General features: G+C 39.8%; 2 protein-coding genes across 7 annotated transcripts; one reads left to right on the forward strand and one right to left on the reverse strand.

Moving 5' to 3' along the window:
- Positions 1-365: 365 nt before the first annotated feature.
- LOC120729600 (cocaine esterase-like) lies at positions 366-5,300 on the forward strand. 5 transcript variants are annotated; one of them, XM_040025320.1, is made up of 13 exons: positions 366-651; positions 2,338-2,530; positions 2,608-2,749; positions 3,037-3,170; positions 3,297-3,450; positions 3,539-3,643; positions 3,742-3,840; positions 3,998-4,141; positions 4,226-4,309; positions 4,393-4,540; positions 4,634-4,783; positions 4,893-4,965; positions 5,039-5,300. In XM_040025320.1, the coding sequence occupies exons 1-13, from the start codon at positions 576-578 to the stop codon at positions 5,223-5,225; spliced, it is 1,689 nt and encodes a 562-aa protein (XP_039881254.1). In that variant the 5' UTR covers positions 366-575; the 3' UTR covers positions 5,226-5,300. The 5 variants fall into 5 exon arrangements, with proteins under 5 accessions (XP_039881254.1, XP_039881255.1, XP_039881256.1 ...); XM_040025321.1 differs by lacking the exon at positions 366-651 and adding an exon at positions 1,850-2,018 and having other exon boundaries at positions 4,880-4,965; positions 5,039-5,087; XM_040025318.1 differs by lacking the exon at positions 366-651 and adding an exon at positions 1,851-2,018.
- A 414-nt stretch (positions 5,301-5,714) lies between these two features.
- Positions 5,715-14,343, reverse strand: fbxo31 (F-box protein 31). Of its 2 annotated transcripts, XM_040025323.1 has the most exons (10): positions 13,751-14,343; positions 12,250-12,321; positions 11,387-11,473; positions 10,917-10,993; positions 10,638-10,805; positions 10,431-10,505; positions 10,202-10,311; positions 9,922-10,075; positions 7,837-8,204; positions 5,715-7,474 (listed from the first exon to the last, which is right to left on the reverse strand). In XM_040025323.1, the coding sequence occupies exons 1-10, from the start codon at positions 14,172-14,174 to the stop codon at positions 7,252-7,254; spliced, it is 1,758 nt and encodes a 585-aa protein (XP_039881257.1). In that variant the 5' UTR covers positions 14,175-14,343; the 3' UTR covers positions 5,715-7,251. The 2 variants fall into 2 exon arrangements, with proteins under 2 accessions (XP_039881257.1, XP_039881258.1); XM_040025324.1 differs by lacking the exon at positions 11,387-11,473 and having other exon boundaries at positions 13,751-14,331.
- Between the last annotated feature and the right edge of the window lie 866 nt (positions 14,344-15,209).

The raw sequence follows: 15,209 nt of genomic DNA on the forward strand, positions 1-15,209 counted from the left end.
TGAATATTTTTGTGTTGGCTGTCATGTCTTTTCTGTACATATTTTATATATTTTATAGCACATTTAAACAGCAGAGGTTGACCCAAAGTGTTTTAAAGACCGGCACATTTACATTACAATGTATTTACGTGAAAAACTGAAAGATGTGTTTTACTGCGAAAAGTAAAAATCACAGTGATTTAATGGTCATTAAACTGGTTTCAAAATTTGGCAAACGGATAATGATTCGCTGCTCTCGTCTACATAACCTCACTTTATTGGTTAAAAGTATTGGTATTGATACAGCTCAATCTGCCTCCACGCGTCTGCTTTTGGATACTGCTTCCCTCAACACGCAGCCGTCTGCGTAACCTACAGGCAACGACACTGACTGACTTGACAGCAGTGGGACAGACAGTTTTCTGTACTTTGATCGCTTTTTGCTGTGCCTTAAATTCAGTGCAATCCAGTTACACCCCGCAGGATACAGTACATGCGCTTACAAGGAGACTGCTTCATATGAGGAAGCCCTACTTCTCTTGGCTTTTCTCTCACTTTTTGCACAATCGTGTGTCGTAATCTGCCCCAACACCACCATGACGTGCCATGCCAGGCAGACTTTTTGCTCTCTAATGCCCGTTTTATTTCTCTGTGTTGCTGCAGACCTGGACGGTGAGTAAGAGGAAACACTTCTTTGAACATTGACATTCGTGCTTTTGCGTTTGTTCATCTATACAGTAGCGGTTTTTTGATACGGGCTGGCTGGAGCAGCATCTAATAACCAACAATAATATGATACAGACTTATAATTTGCATCGATGCTTTTTCGAAATTCTATACGCGAAAAGTGAGCACGAGAGCCCTCGGTGCGCCTGCTCGCTGCTGAAGTCAAAGTAAACTTTATTGTCATCTCCGCTACATACAGTCCAGTATATAGAGAGACGAGACGACGAGGCTCCAGTTACAGCAGTGCAAGTAAACAAACAATAAATATAAGAAGAGTAAGAAAATAAATCTACACTTTAGGACTAGGGGTAAAGGGATCAATAACAATTTGAAATTTATTATTTAAAGTCTCACACACAACCTGTCGAAAGGGGAGGGGGGCCGGCTGCTTCCAAATAGAGCACATTTCATTCATAATGATGTAAATCCAAGCCCATCATGTATTCATGATTTGAATCCTGGGTTGTGCGAAATCCTAGAAATACACCTTAGACAAAGTGAATCTGTGAACTAAGGTGTAGGTCTGTTAGGTTATGTTGTGGTGATCGTCGGGTTGGGGGATTTGTGTTCATACTGGAGTTCAAAATGAAAAGCAATGGAAGATGGACAAGAAAAGTTCAAAGCCATCAAGTCCCCAGTTTAGAAAAAAGAGAAAAGAAGAAGAGGAGAAACGAGCAAAAGATGCAGGTAAGCAGGCTAGGACCGCCACTGCATCTATACCAGGGGTGGGCAATCTCAGTCCACGAGGGCCGGTGTCCCTGCAGGTTTTAGATGCGTCCTCGAACCAACACAGCTGATTTAAAAGGCTAGATTAGCTCCTCAACGTGTCCTGAAGTTCTCCAGGGGCCTGGTAACGATCATGTGAGTCAGGTGTGTTGACCCAAGGTGAGATCTAAAACCTGCAGGGACTCCGGCCCTCGTGGACTGAGATTGCCCACCCCTGATCTATACTGTCGACCTTTTTTGCTCATAAATACCTTTATGAAAAGTGATCACCCTCGCAAAAAAAACATAGATTGATCCAGGTAGTAAAAACAATTTCCGCGTTTAACTCATCCTAAATGGAAGAAGTGAGATTGTTTTTCTGTCGATTAAAATTGGTGGAATCACGTGACACCCTGCACGCTATATTAAGTCTAAAGTTACGCGGAGGGATCTTTGCATGAGGAGGGACTGCCTCTCCTGGCACTTAGTTTTTGCAAAGTCGCCGATTGTTGTAATGTGTATCAAGACCACAATGAAGTCCAATGCAAAGCTGAATTTATGGTTTTCAATGTCCGTTTTATTTCTCTGTGTTGCTACACAGCTGAGAGGTAAGTTAAAGTGAAACGCTTCTATGAACAATGACATCTGTGCCCTTGTGTTTATCTCTGGACCGTGCACCTCCAGCTGTATGTCCATAACTGGATCAAGGACACACATGGTTTATATTAACTGGCTCTAGTATTTCATTACTGATCTTCACATAGCTGGGTGACCTGTAATTTGATGGAAGCTACAAATAAATAAGTACTTTTTTTTTTTTTTCCCTGCTTTTTGCAACTATAAGTATTTTTGAAATCTGAAATATTAGATTTCATAAATCATGAAGCTTTATGTTATGATTCTCACTGATTTCTAATATCCTGACAGCGCCTGTAGTCCACACAAAGCTCGGGAGCCTGAAAGGTGAGTATGTGAGTGTGAAAGGGAAGGAGACTGGCGTCCATGCCTACCTGGGTGTCCCATTTGCTAAACCACCCCTCGGCCCTTCCTTGAGACTGGCTCCACCTCAGCCTGCAGAAAGATGGGAAGGAGTAAGATATGCCACTAAACAGCCACCAATGTAAGAAACATGTGCTTCAGTTGTTGTAAAACAGTTTGAAAAACATCCAGCATTTATTAAATGTTTTTATTTTTCAGGTGCATACAACCTGAACGATTTGCTTTGGCACTGCTTGATAAACTCGGTTTCTTGTTGGCTGATATCCCAGACATCTCTGAAGACTGCCTTTACCTCAACATTTACACTCCTGCTAAAAGAGCTGATGATGCCCAGCTCCCAGTAAGAACCTTTTGCTGTAGGTTTTGAGCCTTGCTGGTCATTGCTGAAGAAATTTTCAGCGACAGTTGGTTTCCTTTTAAGGATTTTCATATGACAAAAAAACACCCCCTTTTAGAGCCAGTTGCAATGGGTTTGCCTTTATACCCAAATATTTTTTGTTTATCTTAAACATTAATTTAATACTTATTAATTGAGACTCATGCAGTGTGCTTAGCAGGCACAAAAATTGCTTTGAAGGAAAAATAAGAATGAAGAATCAAAAATATCTTTGATTTTTTTTTTTCCAGGTCATGGTCTGGATCCATGGTGGAGGCCTCACAGTAGGATCAGCTTCAACATATGATGGATCTGCCCTGGCTGCTTACCAGGACGTGGTTGTGGTTCTGATCCAGTATCGCTTGGGACTTCTGGGGTTTCTCAGGTAAATAAACTTAAGTTACCAAATTAGAACATACTGTTGTCCTGTTCTTTTCCATTTTCAAAGACTGCTCACCTTCACCAACTCTAAATGTAGCTTAGTATGCCATTCAACTCTTTGTTTTATCAGCACTGGAGATGAGCACATTTCAGGGAACTTTGGCCTGCTCGATCAGATTGAAGCTCTCAGGTGGATCCAGCAGCACATTCACAGCTTTGGAGGAGACCCAGGATTAGTTACCATATTTGGAGAGTCTGCTGGTGGAGTGAGCGTGTCTCTTCTGGTAAGAATCTACAGTTAGAGGAACTTTATATAAACCTTTGCTGTGGAAACCAACCTTTTAATATGTGATGTGTTACTTGAATCACCAGCTCCTGTCACCACTGTCTGAAGGGCTGTTTCATCATGCAATTGCTGAGAGCGGCACAGCTGCTATGGATTTACTTGTGGAAAATTACCCTCTACTAAAGGCACAGGTTTATGTTATTCTGGGGGGATGTTAATCATTTTTCATTGTAAAACAGTAAGAATAATACAACAGGTTTGCTTTTCTAAATTGATATCTTTCCACCAGGAGGTTTCAAATGCATCTGGCTGCAGCCTTAAAAGCACAAAGACGTTTGCTGATTGCATAAGAAGCCTTGATATTGATACCATAGTGGATTTTACCAAGGTAAATTACTGGGTGGAAACCTGATGTGGATTTCTGATTGGCTGAACAGTCTCATGATGTCTCTTAAATGACTCAAGGGAACTATTTTTACTTATTTACTTATCTTTTACTGTTTTACGCTATTGGAATTTTTACTTTTGTGCATTTTATTCACAAGGACCGACGGTTAAGATGTCCTGTAAATGTTGATGGGCATTTCCTGACAAAACCTGTGGATGAGCTGTTTCGTAAACATGAACTCCTCACTGTACCATTCATGATGGGTGTGAATAATGATGAAGCGGGATGGATGCTAAAAAATGTAAGTGCCCATCAAAATTTGATATCTTATTTTTGTTTAAACTGGCAATGTTAAGTGCAGCAAGGTTTTTATTCTTTCTTTTAGTTATTCATTAGCGTTCCACAAAATTGGGCAGAAGGAATGGATCGGGCACAAGTCATAAATGCAATGGCCTTCTTCTATCCCAATGTAAAGCACACACTGCCTGATATCACAAAATGAACCCAACCTGCTCAAGCATCTTTCACTGATGTGTTCTTTATTTCCTTAAGCCTAAAGATGCATTCATCAAAAATTTGATAATTGATGAATATATTGGAAACGGTGCCAACCGTGTGAAAAACCGAGATGGGTTCTCTGAGGTTACTGCAGATATTATATTCAATATTCCAGTCATTAAAACTGCTAATGCGCACAGAGGTAACTTTTATAGATTAATGCACATTTATCTAGAAACAATTATTTCATATTTACCGCCCTTACTAAGTGTGACACTTGTTTGTCTAATTCTAGAAGCGGGTGCTCCTGTATACCTGTATGAGTACCAGCATTCCTTGAAAATGGTGCAGAGAAGAAGACCGAGCTTTGTTGGGAGTGATCATACAGATGAAATTTTTACAGTGATGGGATTTTGCTTCACAACTACCCACGTTAAACTGCCTCGTGAGTGAAACCTAAAAAGTTTAATCTGAGCATGAGATATTTGGGTTGTTAGTTTTTGGGGTTTTCTGGGGTTGGAGTGCAGGATTTTTTTACAAGATTATCGTTTTAGATCCATGCTTTGTGGAGGAGGAACAGTTGAGCAGAACCATGATGAGCTACTGGGGCAACTTTGCTCGCACAGGGTAAGCTTACATATTTTAGTATACTGGGAGATAATACCACATTGTTATATTGTGTATATCTGTCTGCGTGTAGGTCTCCTAATGGGCACAACCTTGTCCACTGGCCAAAGTATGAAGCAGATGAAAAGTACCTGGCGATTGGTTTAACAACGCAGGTAACTGCTCAGCACCTGAAGAAGGAGCGCTTTGTCTTCCTGACACAGACCGTGCCAGAGAAGCTCAAGCGGCATGAGGAAAATGCAAAACGCAGCGAGCTGTAGAAAACTCGCATCTCTTCTCTGTTACGTCAGTTTTTGATATCATTACCAAATAATAAAATGCATAAATTAATCACTTATGACTTAATTGCCTGCCTTTCCATTCTACATTCACACAAAACTCATACTAGCCAGTAAACTATGGTTAATAGTAGATGTGCAATTCAGTTCTGCTGCTTGTAATCGGGGTTTAAAATGTTTTAATTAAATTCATTTTCATAGCGCCAAATCAGAACAACAGTTTTCTCAAGGTGCTTTATGATGCAAAGTAAATGCCTTAGAATAATCAGCCAGATGATCACCTTATGAGCAAGCACTTTGGTGACAGTGGAAAGGAAAATCCCTTGTAACAGGAAGAAACCTCTGGCAGAACAATGGCTCAGGCAGGGGTGACTATTTGCTGGATCGGCTGGGGGTGAGAGTAGATGACAATACACATGCAAAACTGTGTGAAATAAACAGATGTGACAACCTGGTTCTTTTCATTTTTTTTTTTCTTTTTCTTTTGTTTATTCATTACTGAGAAGAGCGCTTAAGCTGAAAAGCTCCCTGAAGTCTGATGTGAGCAGTTCAATAGGTCAAACTTAGTTTTCCACAAATTCAGGCATATGGCATTTAAAATGGTACAAAGCGACACTTTTTAAAAGGCAAATTATTCAAACAGCTGGGATCACAGAGAAAATAACTTATCAAACAAATACACTAAAGTTGAGATGGAATTTAACGGAGGGACAAAAAGGAAACAAAACAACGCTTTAGCAGATATCTATTTTTTGCAAATGTTAGTAAAGCTGCAGTCTGATATAAAAGTGCTGGCCAGTGGTTTTCAAATGATTCAATATATTGCCCAGAAAAGTGCACTTGGAGTAGGAAAGCTACTGGGCATCACCATCAGGCCGTAATGAGACATACAGACACTTACTTGGTACTGCGCTGTTAGATCGTATAATGTTCAGCTACTAGGTCTAGAATTTAAAACAACTGGGAAACCTGTAGGGAATAGCTTTGCAGGTATAAAGCCAGGCAAACACTGTGTCAGCCATTAAACGAACAAACTCAATACATTTCAAAGGTAAGTGAAGCTTCAGTTTCATACCATGGTTACAGAAGCACAAACTGTCTAACGCTGATACTTTGAATAAATCCAGATTATGTATCTGTTATCGTTGTCACATTACAATTCCTTTTTCCATCTTACATAATAATTCAGGTGTGGTGATAGTAAGCATGTCTGATGTTGCTGAAGGACATAAACGTCTGACCAACGCTGGTTGATGGAAGTACCGTGTTTGATAAGACGGCGGGTGAACAGTTAGAAAATTGCCCGCTTGTAAAACATATTCAGCAATTCTATTTGACACCATACAATGAATGAAACTTAAAACACGTTTGTTGTACTTAATACTCGTCTGTCCTTGTATCACTAATGTCGGGCAAAGAGAAAAACACCTGAGATGCTGTCTTTTCTAAAGTCTGGATGTCTCTAAAGGAAAAAACTGAGGAAAAAAAAGCATGCTGCTTTATTGAAAACAAAACAGGTTCAGATAGTGGTTATGAGTGTGAATAAATGCAGCATGCAGTTTATGTTGGGCACTGAACTCAGTATAATACTATATTATATAGTAGAATACATTGGACACCTTTGTCTTCTTCAAGCACTGCCAAGTACAGACATGGATTTAGAATCAGAGGCACATACAGTTTGATCTGTAATAAATGGTGTCATTCCTTTGTTCGTTTTTTTTTTTTTGTTTTTTTTGTCCTACAGTGAATAAATAAATTTGTGACCTGTTATCATGCTGCACTGGAGGATTAAGGTCATACGTTAGGTGAAGACAAACAGTGACACAGGCAGCCTTTCAAAGAGCTTGGATTGGAACAAGCTAAAGTTAGATGGTAACACCCAATGCCTTTCAAACTCTTAAGTTAATCATGATAGTATCGTTGCCAGCAGAAGACAGAGGTGTAATTGTGTAGAATGGTTGTTATGATGGCTATTACTGTGGGGGGAGACTTAAAGCTTGGTGCATCAGGATGTCCAGGACTGCATGTTGCGCAGCATGGCCTCAAATCGCTCCAAGTCGGGGGCATGAGCGTGAGGTAAGTTGTCCGTCAGGCGACTGTACAGACTGAAAGACTTCAACTCCAGCCAGATGAAACCAAACCGGTCCTTATCAAACAGCACAAAGAGCCCCGGGGTGCGCTCCGGACTTGTAAAGCCATGCCCAGCAATCAGGCCTGTCCCATAGAAGCTGAAAGAGAGATACATGTCCTTATCGATTAATACATTTTGTTACATATATTGACTGGTTCATAAACGTACACTATGCACAGGATATTAAAAGCAATAGTGAAGACGTCTTGATGCATTCTCAATTATCCAGGAAAGTAAATCTCCAAAAAGTTGCTTCTGTTCATCTGGACGTAGCATTTTGTGGGAGAAACGTTTCGTCACTCAAGTGACTTCTTCAGTCGAGACTGAATAGTGAAGACCAGTATTTTCCTTCATTGATGAATGAATTGTGACCATTACTTAATATCATTGCCCTTTATGGTAAATGCCTTTCAAAATATTTTGAATTCGGTAACAAAAGCCTGTCAGCCAAATCCTCACCATTTTCTGCAGGTGCGAGGGTACTCCTCGTTGCGAGCCATGACCCCCATAGGCAAGACAAAAGGCTGTGTTTCAGGATTGGATCTGCTACTGTGACTAGAGTCGCAGCTGTCTGAACAAGCACCGTGATCTGACTCCATCTCCTCTGCTGCGCTGGAACCACCACAGGCCCCTTCAGCTGCACATCTACCCGTGGCAGAAGTGCCATTTTCCTTTTGTTCCTGCTCCCTCTGTACTTCCTCATGCACTCCCATTACTAGCCGTGACAGCTCCTCAATGTTACACTGTTGCTCCAAGTCTGGGAGGACCACAGGCCGACACAGGTTAACATCCAGTGTGAGCTGCCCTGCAGGAACATTGGGATCTCCCTGCAGGAAACCATAAAATCAGAGTATGCACCATGAGTAGATTTACATGCAATTTAAATCCACAGTCTTGAAAAAGAAAAACCCATTTTCAGTTCTAAGGTTTTATGTATCACAACATAATTGGGAAACAATGGAATAGAATAGAATTCATCTTTATTGTCATTGCACATGTCAGAGGTACAAGGCAATGAAATGCAGTTTGCATCCATCCAGAAGTGCTTTAGCCATAATATAGATATATAAACAAAAAACAAAAAAACACCTAGTCTTAACTAGGTCTGAATGTTATTTAAAGACTATCTCAGATTAACAATACCACATGATACCATTACACAGCATCTTATTTATTTAACAAAAAATTAGCCAAAATACAGAAGTGGCGTGTGAAAAAATAAGTGGACACTAGATTCAACAGAAACCAATGTTAGCAGCAATAACTTCAAGTAACTGCTTCTGTATGACTTATGTATGACAACTCATACCCTGGATATGCTGAATGTGTTTGCTAAAACTGGTGCTGTGCATTATGGCCAAACAGGGTATTGAGCCTCATTTACTACAGTGTGCATGCACAAATCTGTGCGTAAATTGTGCACACGAATGTTTCAGGCACAAATCTGTGATTTTAGAAAATTTTTGTGCCTGAATTTGTTGGTACTTTAGGAATAAATTTAGAAGTCCCTCTGACCATGCACTGCACCTAAGGAATTTAAACAAAGGTCTTTAAAATGCACACTAATACTAGTGATACTAATAATAACAATAACACTTATAGTTATTATTAATATTGGCTTTTGGTTGGACACAAAGTGCTCAGAATTACAAAAAAGGGATGTAAAGAAAACAAAATACTATCACTAAGGAAAAGCACAGCCACTGTTGGGAGGAAACTCATTTCCGCTGTTCATATCCTTTCAGTCACTAACCAACGTTCATGACCCTAGGTGACGGTGAGGGTGAGAACTTATGAGAGTGAAAGTATTTTTTGCGCATGGCAAAACCATTTCCACACAAATATAAGTAAGTGAGGCCCACTGTTGCAGAAGTCTTGTGGTTTGTTCAAATTATACTTTGGAGACCTAAGCTGTGCTGACATGTTCTTTTTAGAGAGAAGAGGCATTCTCCTGTCACCCCTTGCAAACATGCCATCAGAATCAGAATTAGAATCAGAGCCATACTTGTTAAGTCATTTTCTAGTTGTGCTGTAATGAATTTTAACATTTAACGTGCTAACCAAAGCATGCAGAGTCTGAGATGTAGCTCTTGGGTTTCTTGCAATTTTTACTTGCAAGTACTGCAGGGTCTGATCTTAGGGTAAATTTGCTAGGATGTCCACTCCTGCAAAGATTTGTTGTCTTCAACTTCTGAATGATCTCTCTTATTGTAGAATGATGGACTTGGCTTATTTTACTTTGCAGATTGCTGCTCACACTCACTGGTGATCAGTTAATCAAGTGCTTTTAATTAGCAGCACGTGGTTACTACTTACCGTCTTAATTGCCACAAAAGCATTAAGTGTGCACTTAATTTTTCACACACTTCCAGAATTTTGGCTTAGTTTTAATTAAATAGATAAAAGACACGATGTAACATCTTATATCTTGTTGCTCCTCTAAGAATGCATGAACAGACTGAGGGATTTTAAGCAGCAGGGCCCACATTTAAGAATCACTTTCATTTAAAACGAGTACAACCACTAATAATGATTATTACTTACAGTGAGTTTGGTTGCTCTTGCAGACGTTCCATGGAAACTAAGCATGACAATCTCCAAGCCATGACTACCATAGGTGCCTTTGAAAAGGCCTGGCTGCAGCAGATCAGAGGGCTTTGCAGGTGGCAGGTAGATCCTTCGGTATGTCAAGCAGTTACTGTCATAGGAAAATAGATGAAAGCTTACAGGTTTATTTAGGCATATTACAATCATTATCATTTTAACATGGAAGTACAACAGAGAAAATGCACGTAAGCAAAAAATTAATTTAAAAAATGCATACTCATATTGACTAGTATAAATGAACTTCATTAGGATTAGCTCCTGCATGTGCTCATGAAATATTTCTTCCAGTGTCCTCCCCCATTCTTCCTCCAACCATGTCCTGAACTCCTGCACAGACACACATATCATAAAAAGTTGATAACAGTCCCTGAATTTCACCATCATCAGCATGCATGGGCTTTAAAAGATAGCATACACTGTAAAGGTAGTAAAGGTATTTGACCCACCTCCTGTCTGCCTCCTGGCATGCGGTGATGGTCAGTCTGGTTACACTTTGTTGAAAATTCATCCTTCTTTACTGTCTATATATAACAGAATATAAGACATATAAGAGAATTACATACTTTGATAAGATATTAAACTCAAACTAACATCATCTATTTGTGTCAAGAAAGACAGTATCACTCCGCTTTTTCAAATGTGTAAACCCTTACCTGTATGTCTCCTTTGTGAGGACCTTTGTGTCCATACATGCACTCCACAGTGGCCTTGTTGCTCTCCATCATGTGGATCCGGAAGAGTGGGCGCCTTCTCATGGGGTCCTCCACGCGGGGGTCGTGAGGTGGCAAATACATCCAGCCAATGATGAACAACCCGTCCACCTGAATGAAACATATTTTGAAGAATTTACCTGCACTACCTAAATTATATGTTCCTTTATACCAATATTTACTATATGTAGCAGTTTTGTGCAAAAGAGGAAAACTACCTACCACAACATTGAGCAATCCACCATAGGGGCCAATGTCAGGCTGCCATAGGCCCAAAATATGCCTGTATGGGTAAAGTACTGTAAAACAAGAGCATAATAACACACCATACAAATCATTATGTGCACTGCTTCACTTGAGGTTTAACATTAGCTCACTGTCTGGTTGACAAAAACAAACAAACACCAGTAGATGTTAAAAAACACTCAACTTTTTGTTTATGAGCCAAAGGGAAGAAATGTGTAAACTGACGGTGTTCCTGCCAACCAAGTTTCTGAACAACACACACAGCACACCTGTCTTTCCATTTCATTTTCAATACTCACACAAGAAGCTCAGGGGATATTTTTTAATAACCATAACGCAGACTACATTGCACTGCTATGACTGTGGCTTGCAGATTAAGTCAATAAAAGTCACCCCACACGTAACCCATCATGCTGCAGCCTCCACGTAGAGGCCCATGTACATACAGTGTGTGTACACGTCTTTATAGTCCATGTGCTCGTAGTCCGGGAGGAGCTTCATAAAGCGCCCAGACTTCACTCGTGGGTTGACACCTGCACGGGCACAACACAGGCATGTGTAGAGCAGCTGCGGGCCAGGGGGGGCTCAGTCCAAATGCAGCGCTCTAATGAATGCAGCAATGTGCCATATCATTTCATCCAAAACCCAGTGGCTTTTCCTGCCAGTTTGCTACCTATGTTTGGTGGAAGCTGGTATTAAAAAAAATCCATAAATGTTGCTCCAAATTTCTGCTGATATACAACATTTTAAAACCTATACCATGAGAAGTTTACACACACACACACACACACATATACATACACATATACATACACATACACATATATATATATATACACATACATACACACATACATACATACATATATATATATATATACACACATACATATACACATACATACATATACACATACATACATATATATACACATACATATATGTATGTATGTGTATATATATATATATGTGTGTGTGTGTGTGTGTGTATGTATGTATGTATGTGTGTATATATATATATATATATATATATATATATATATATATATATATATATATATGAATATGAAACTGTCAGTTTTTTTCCCTTTTTTGAACCAGTAAATATTAAATGCATCAAAATATGAGTGTCCATTTACAGAATCACCTAAATGAGCAGGAATGAACCTGCTTCACTAAATCGATAAATAGATTATCTTAGTTCGAATTTATTATTTTATCAAAGTATTTACTTCTCTTATATGTCTTATATTGTGTTATATTTAGACAAAGAAGGATGAATATGTGACATGAGAGCTGAGAAACTAACGTTTAACATAGAGATCCTGGCTAGTCACTCCTCGTGCTTCCACCTTCCTCAGATCCTCCTTCATGCCAAACTCTGCAAGGAAAAAAAGAACAAGACAAAACAAAACTTAGTTTGATTATGACTTTGATTATAAAGATAATCACACTTATAATTAATGTGATAAATAACCTTGGTATTTATCTAATTGAGAAAAAGCAGTGAGGTGAGAACAATTCCGATATTCCTGGTGTCATTTCTCCTTTAAATTGAGATCAGCGAAATAAAGACTTTATAGGGCAAAGTTAAACCCCAGTCATCAGACACAGACCTGACCAGATCTGAATTGCACAAATTCTCAGGCACACAGAGCCAAAAGCATGAGCAACAGTTTCAACAGAAATCCAAAAATAAGACAGTGAAAATGCTTTTGGAGATTGCTCTGATGTCTAAATTCTGTTTGTACTAAAGAGAGATATAAATAGAGTAAGACCTTAAAAGAGAATGTGTGTATGTGTGTAGTAAAAGTACTAGTGGTGGCATCTGTTGCTGATATTAATTGCTCTTATTGAGCAGTAAGTAATGTCTCTCAGAGCCACTGAAATGACGACTTGCTTATAAAGCACTTTCCAAAAGTCATCATGTTACTGTCTTTGATGCTGTTCAGACATGTTTATTCTCTTTGTTATTCTCTGCCAGACATTTAAGAAAATGTCTCCTAGTTTAAACAGCTGGTATTCTGAATGTGTGTCAAGTCAGGACTAGAAGGTTATCTCACACGCTGATGTTTTGAAATTCCAACACTCATGTTTCATCTAAGACTTAATTTGGCTATTACTGATGCACTACTATATTGCATTTTCCTAGTTAATAGATTGGTAACACCCCCCCCCCCCACAAAAAAGACAGAAAATAATAAATGCTTATTGCACAAATATGTTTAAGTGGCTCATTTTTTACCTAATCAGCCAACTGATTTAAAGGGTTATTTTATCATTTGCAATTTTCTAATCATTTGCAATTGGCTATTATTGTCCATTAATTTTTAAACTTTGCACGTTGCAGGTTTCAAAACACTGAAAATGAGCTGGGAAACCCGGAAGTGAATCTTCAGCTCTACCAATTTATGCTCGTCATGATTACATGGGCTGCGACTGAACCGCCTTTGTTGAACCCTGTCATCTGCAGTCACCTAAGATAATCGCAGAGGGCCTGATCAGGGCCTGCATCTAAAGTCTAAACCGACAGAATGGCTGACATGGCCCTAATGAGAGTCACAGGCCTTGGTCTATTCTTAAGCAGCTGTGTTTACAGAGCCAGCAGCTGGGATATGGTGGGGTAATTTCCTTCATATTTCCCGCAGAGATCAATTGAAATGCTTTTAAGGGAACTCGTTTCCGCGAAATCAGCTGATACATAAATTAAAGCTCGGACACTCTGATCAGAGACCCGAGCTTTAGATATCGGTCTTACGTTATCGCTCTATGTTTAAATTGCAATAAACGTCCAGGGCTGCTACATTTACCTTCAATGCATCGCCTTCTCCAGATGGTTTCCGTCTTGAGGAGTTGTCTGAATTTCTTGCAAACGAGGGCAACATTTGATAGAGTTGTTCCTGGAAGCAAGGAGAATATTTCCACTAAAAGCTCCGGTGGTAATTCCGCTAAGGACTGGGGGTGTGGAGGTCCCGTGCTCGTGCGATCCAGAAAGCCCCCTGTGTTGACACGACCGCTGCCATATTCGTAAGCGTCACTCGGCCCTGCAGTGGCTGCTACGCCGCGCTCTGGGCCTCCGCAAGCACCTGCGTCGAATCTCCCTTTGCCCACGATCCGCTCCTCTTCCTCCTCGTCCATGTCGGAATCGCTGCCTTGATCCTGCTGGTTATGCCTCTGTCGCCTTCGGCACCTCCGAGACTGACCAACTCCGCAGAGCCTGGCGCAAACAGCCATCCGTAGTTACCAAACAGGCAACATTACATCACTACAACACATCCATCAGCTGCAGTGTGCCTGATCCTTCCCCGTCCTCGCGAGCATGGGCAAAGGCATTTCATCTGACGTCACAATGTTCCCGTACAATGCGTAGTTTGTTGCTTTTGAACATAAAGCGACGATAGTGTGCAGTATCTCCTGCAGTTACGCAAGTTTATAAGGGTAGCCTATGCCTGAAAGACAATGCTCTCTGTAACCGCTTACTACCACAGGGTTTAAAGGTCACGGATCAGCTCGTGTCACACAGCTGCAGAGTTTGCAGCGACGTGGGTTTAAGTTAGGAGAAAAGCTTAGAAAGTCACCCTCTAAAAGATCAGTTTACTGTTATTTAAAATAGTAACATTAATCTTTATTAAATGCTTTCATTCAAAATAAGCATGAATCCTTGCAGAATAATATCCAAACTGATAGCCAATAATTGCATTTTAACATTTAGGTTGTATATTTGTCGAGGTGGGAGGTGTTTTTGTTCTCTGTGCAACATGCACTCAACTAGGGATCAAACAGCAATCTTTATAAGACAGGCATTGCTAAACCAAGACCTATTTCTAATGCTAATTTAACATTGATTGCTTGTTATTCTACTATAGTTTTGTAAAACACAATATTTTCTGTGAGTTAGTTTATGTAAAGCAGTTATGTACAATGTGTTGTTCACACTCCTGAATGAAAAAGATACAAAATTAACTATTTCTGTCCAGTTAGATTCGAATCACTAAGATTTCTTTTTCTCACTTTTCCCCAGCTCACTTCATATCCCCGCCAATGATTGCCTTTTGAGTTATTTTGTCCTTTACTCATTTTTCTGTCAAACATTATTTAAGGACTGCCCTTCCTTTCACTCACTGGCACTTTTCATCGTACACACGGGGTGTCAGTTTTGATTTAGCCGTCCATTTGTGTGAGGGAAAAAGAAATTTCTATTATTTACCAATCAAATGCCACCCTGAATTCCAAAAACTGAAATTTTAATCTTCTTGCACCTTAAGCAGT

This window comes from Simochromis diagramma, unplaced genomic scaffold, assembly GCF_900408965.1.
Source record: "Simochromis diagramma unplaced genomic scaffold, fSimDia1.1 OVJJ01000293.1, whole genome shotgun sequence".
Classification (NCBI taxonomy): Eukaryota; Metazoa; Chordata; class Actinopteri; order Cichliformes; family Cichlidae; genus Simochromis; species Simochromis diagramma.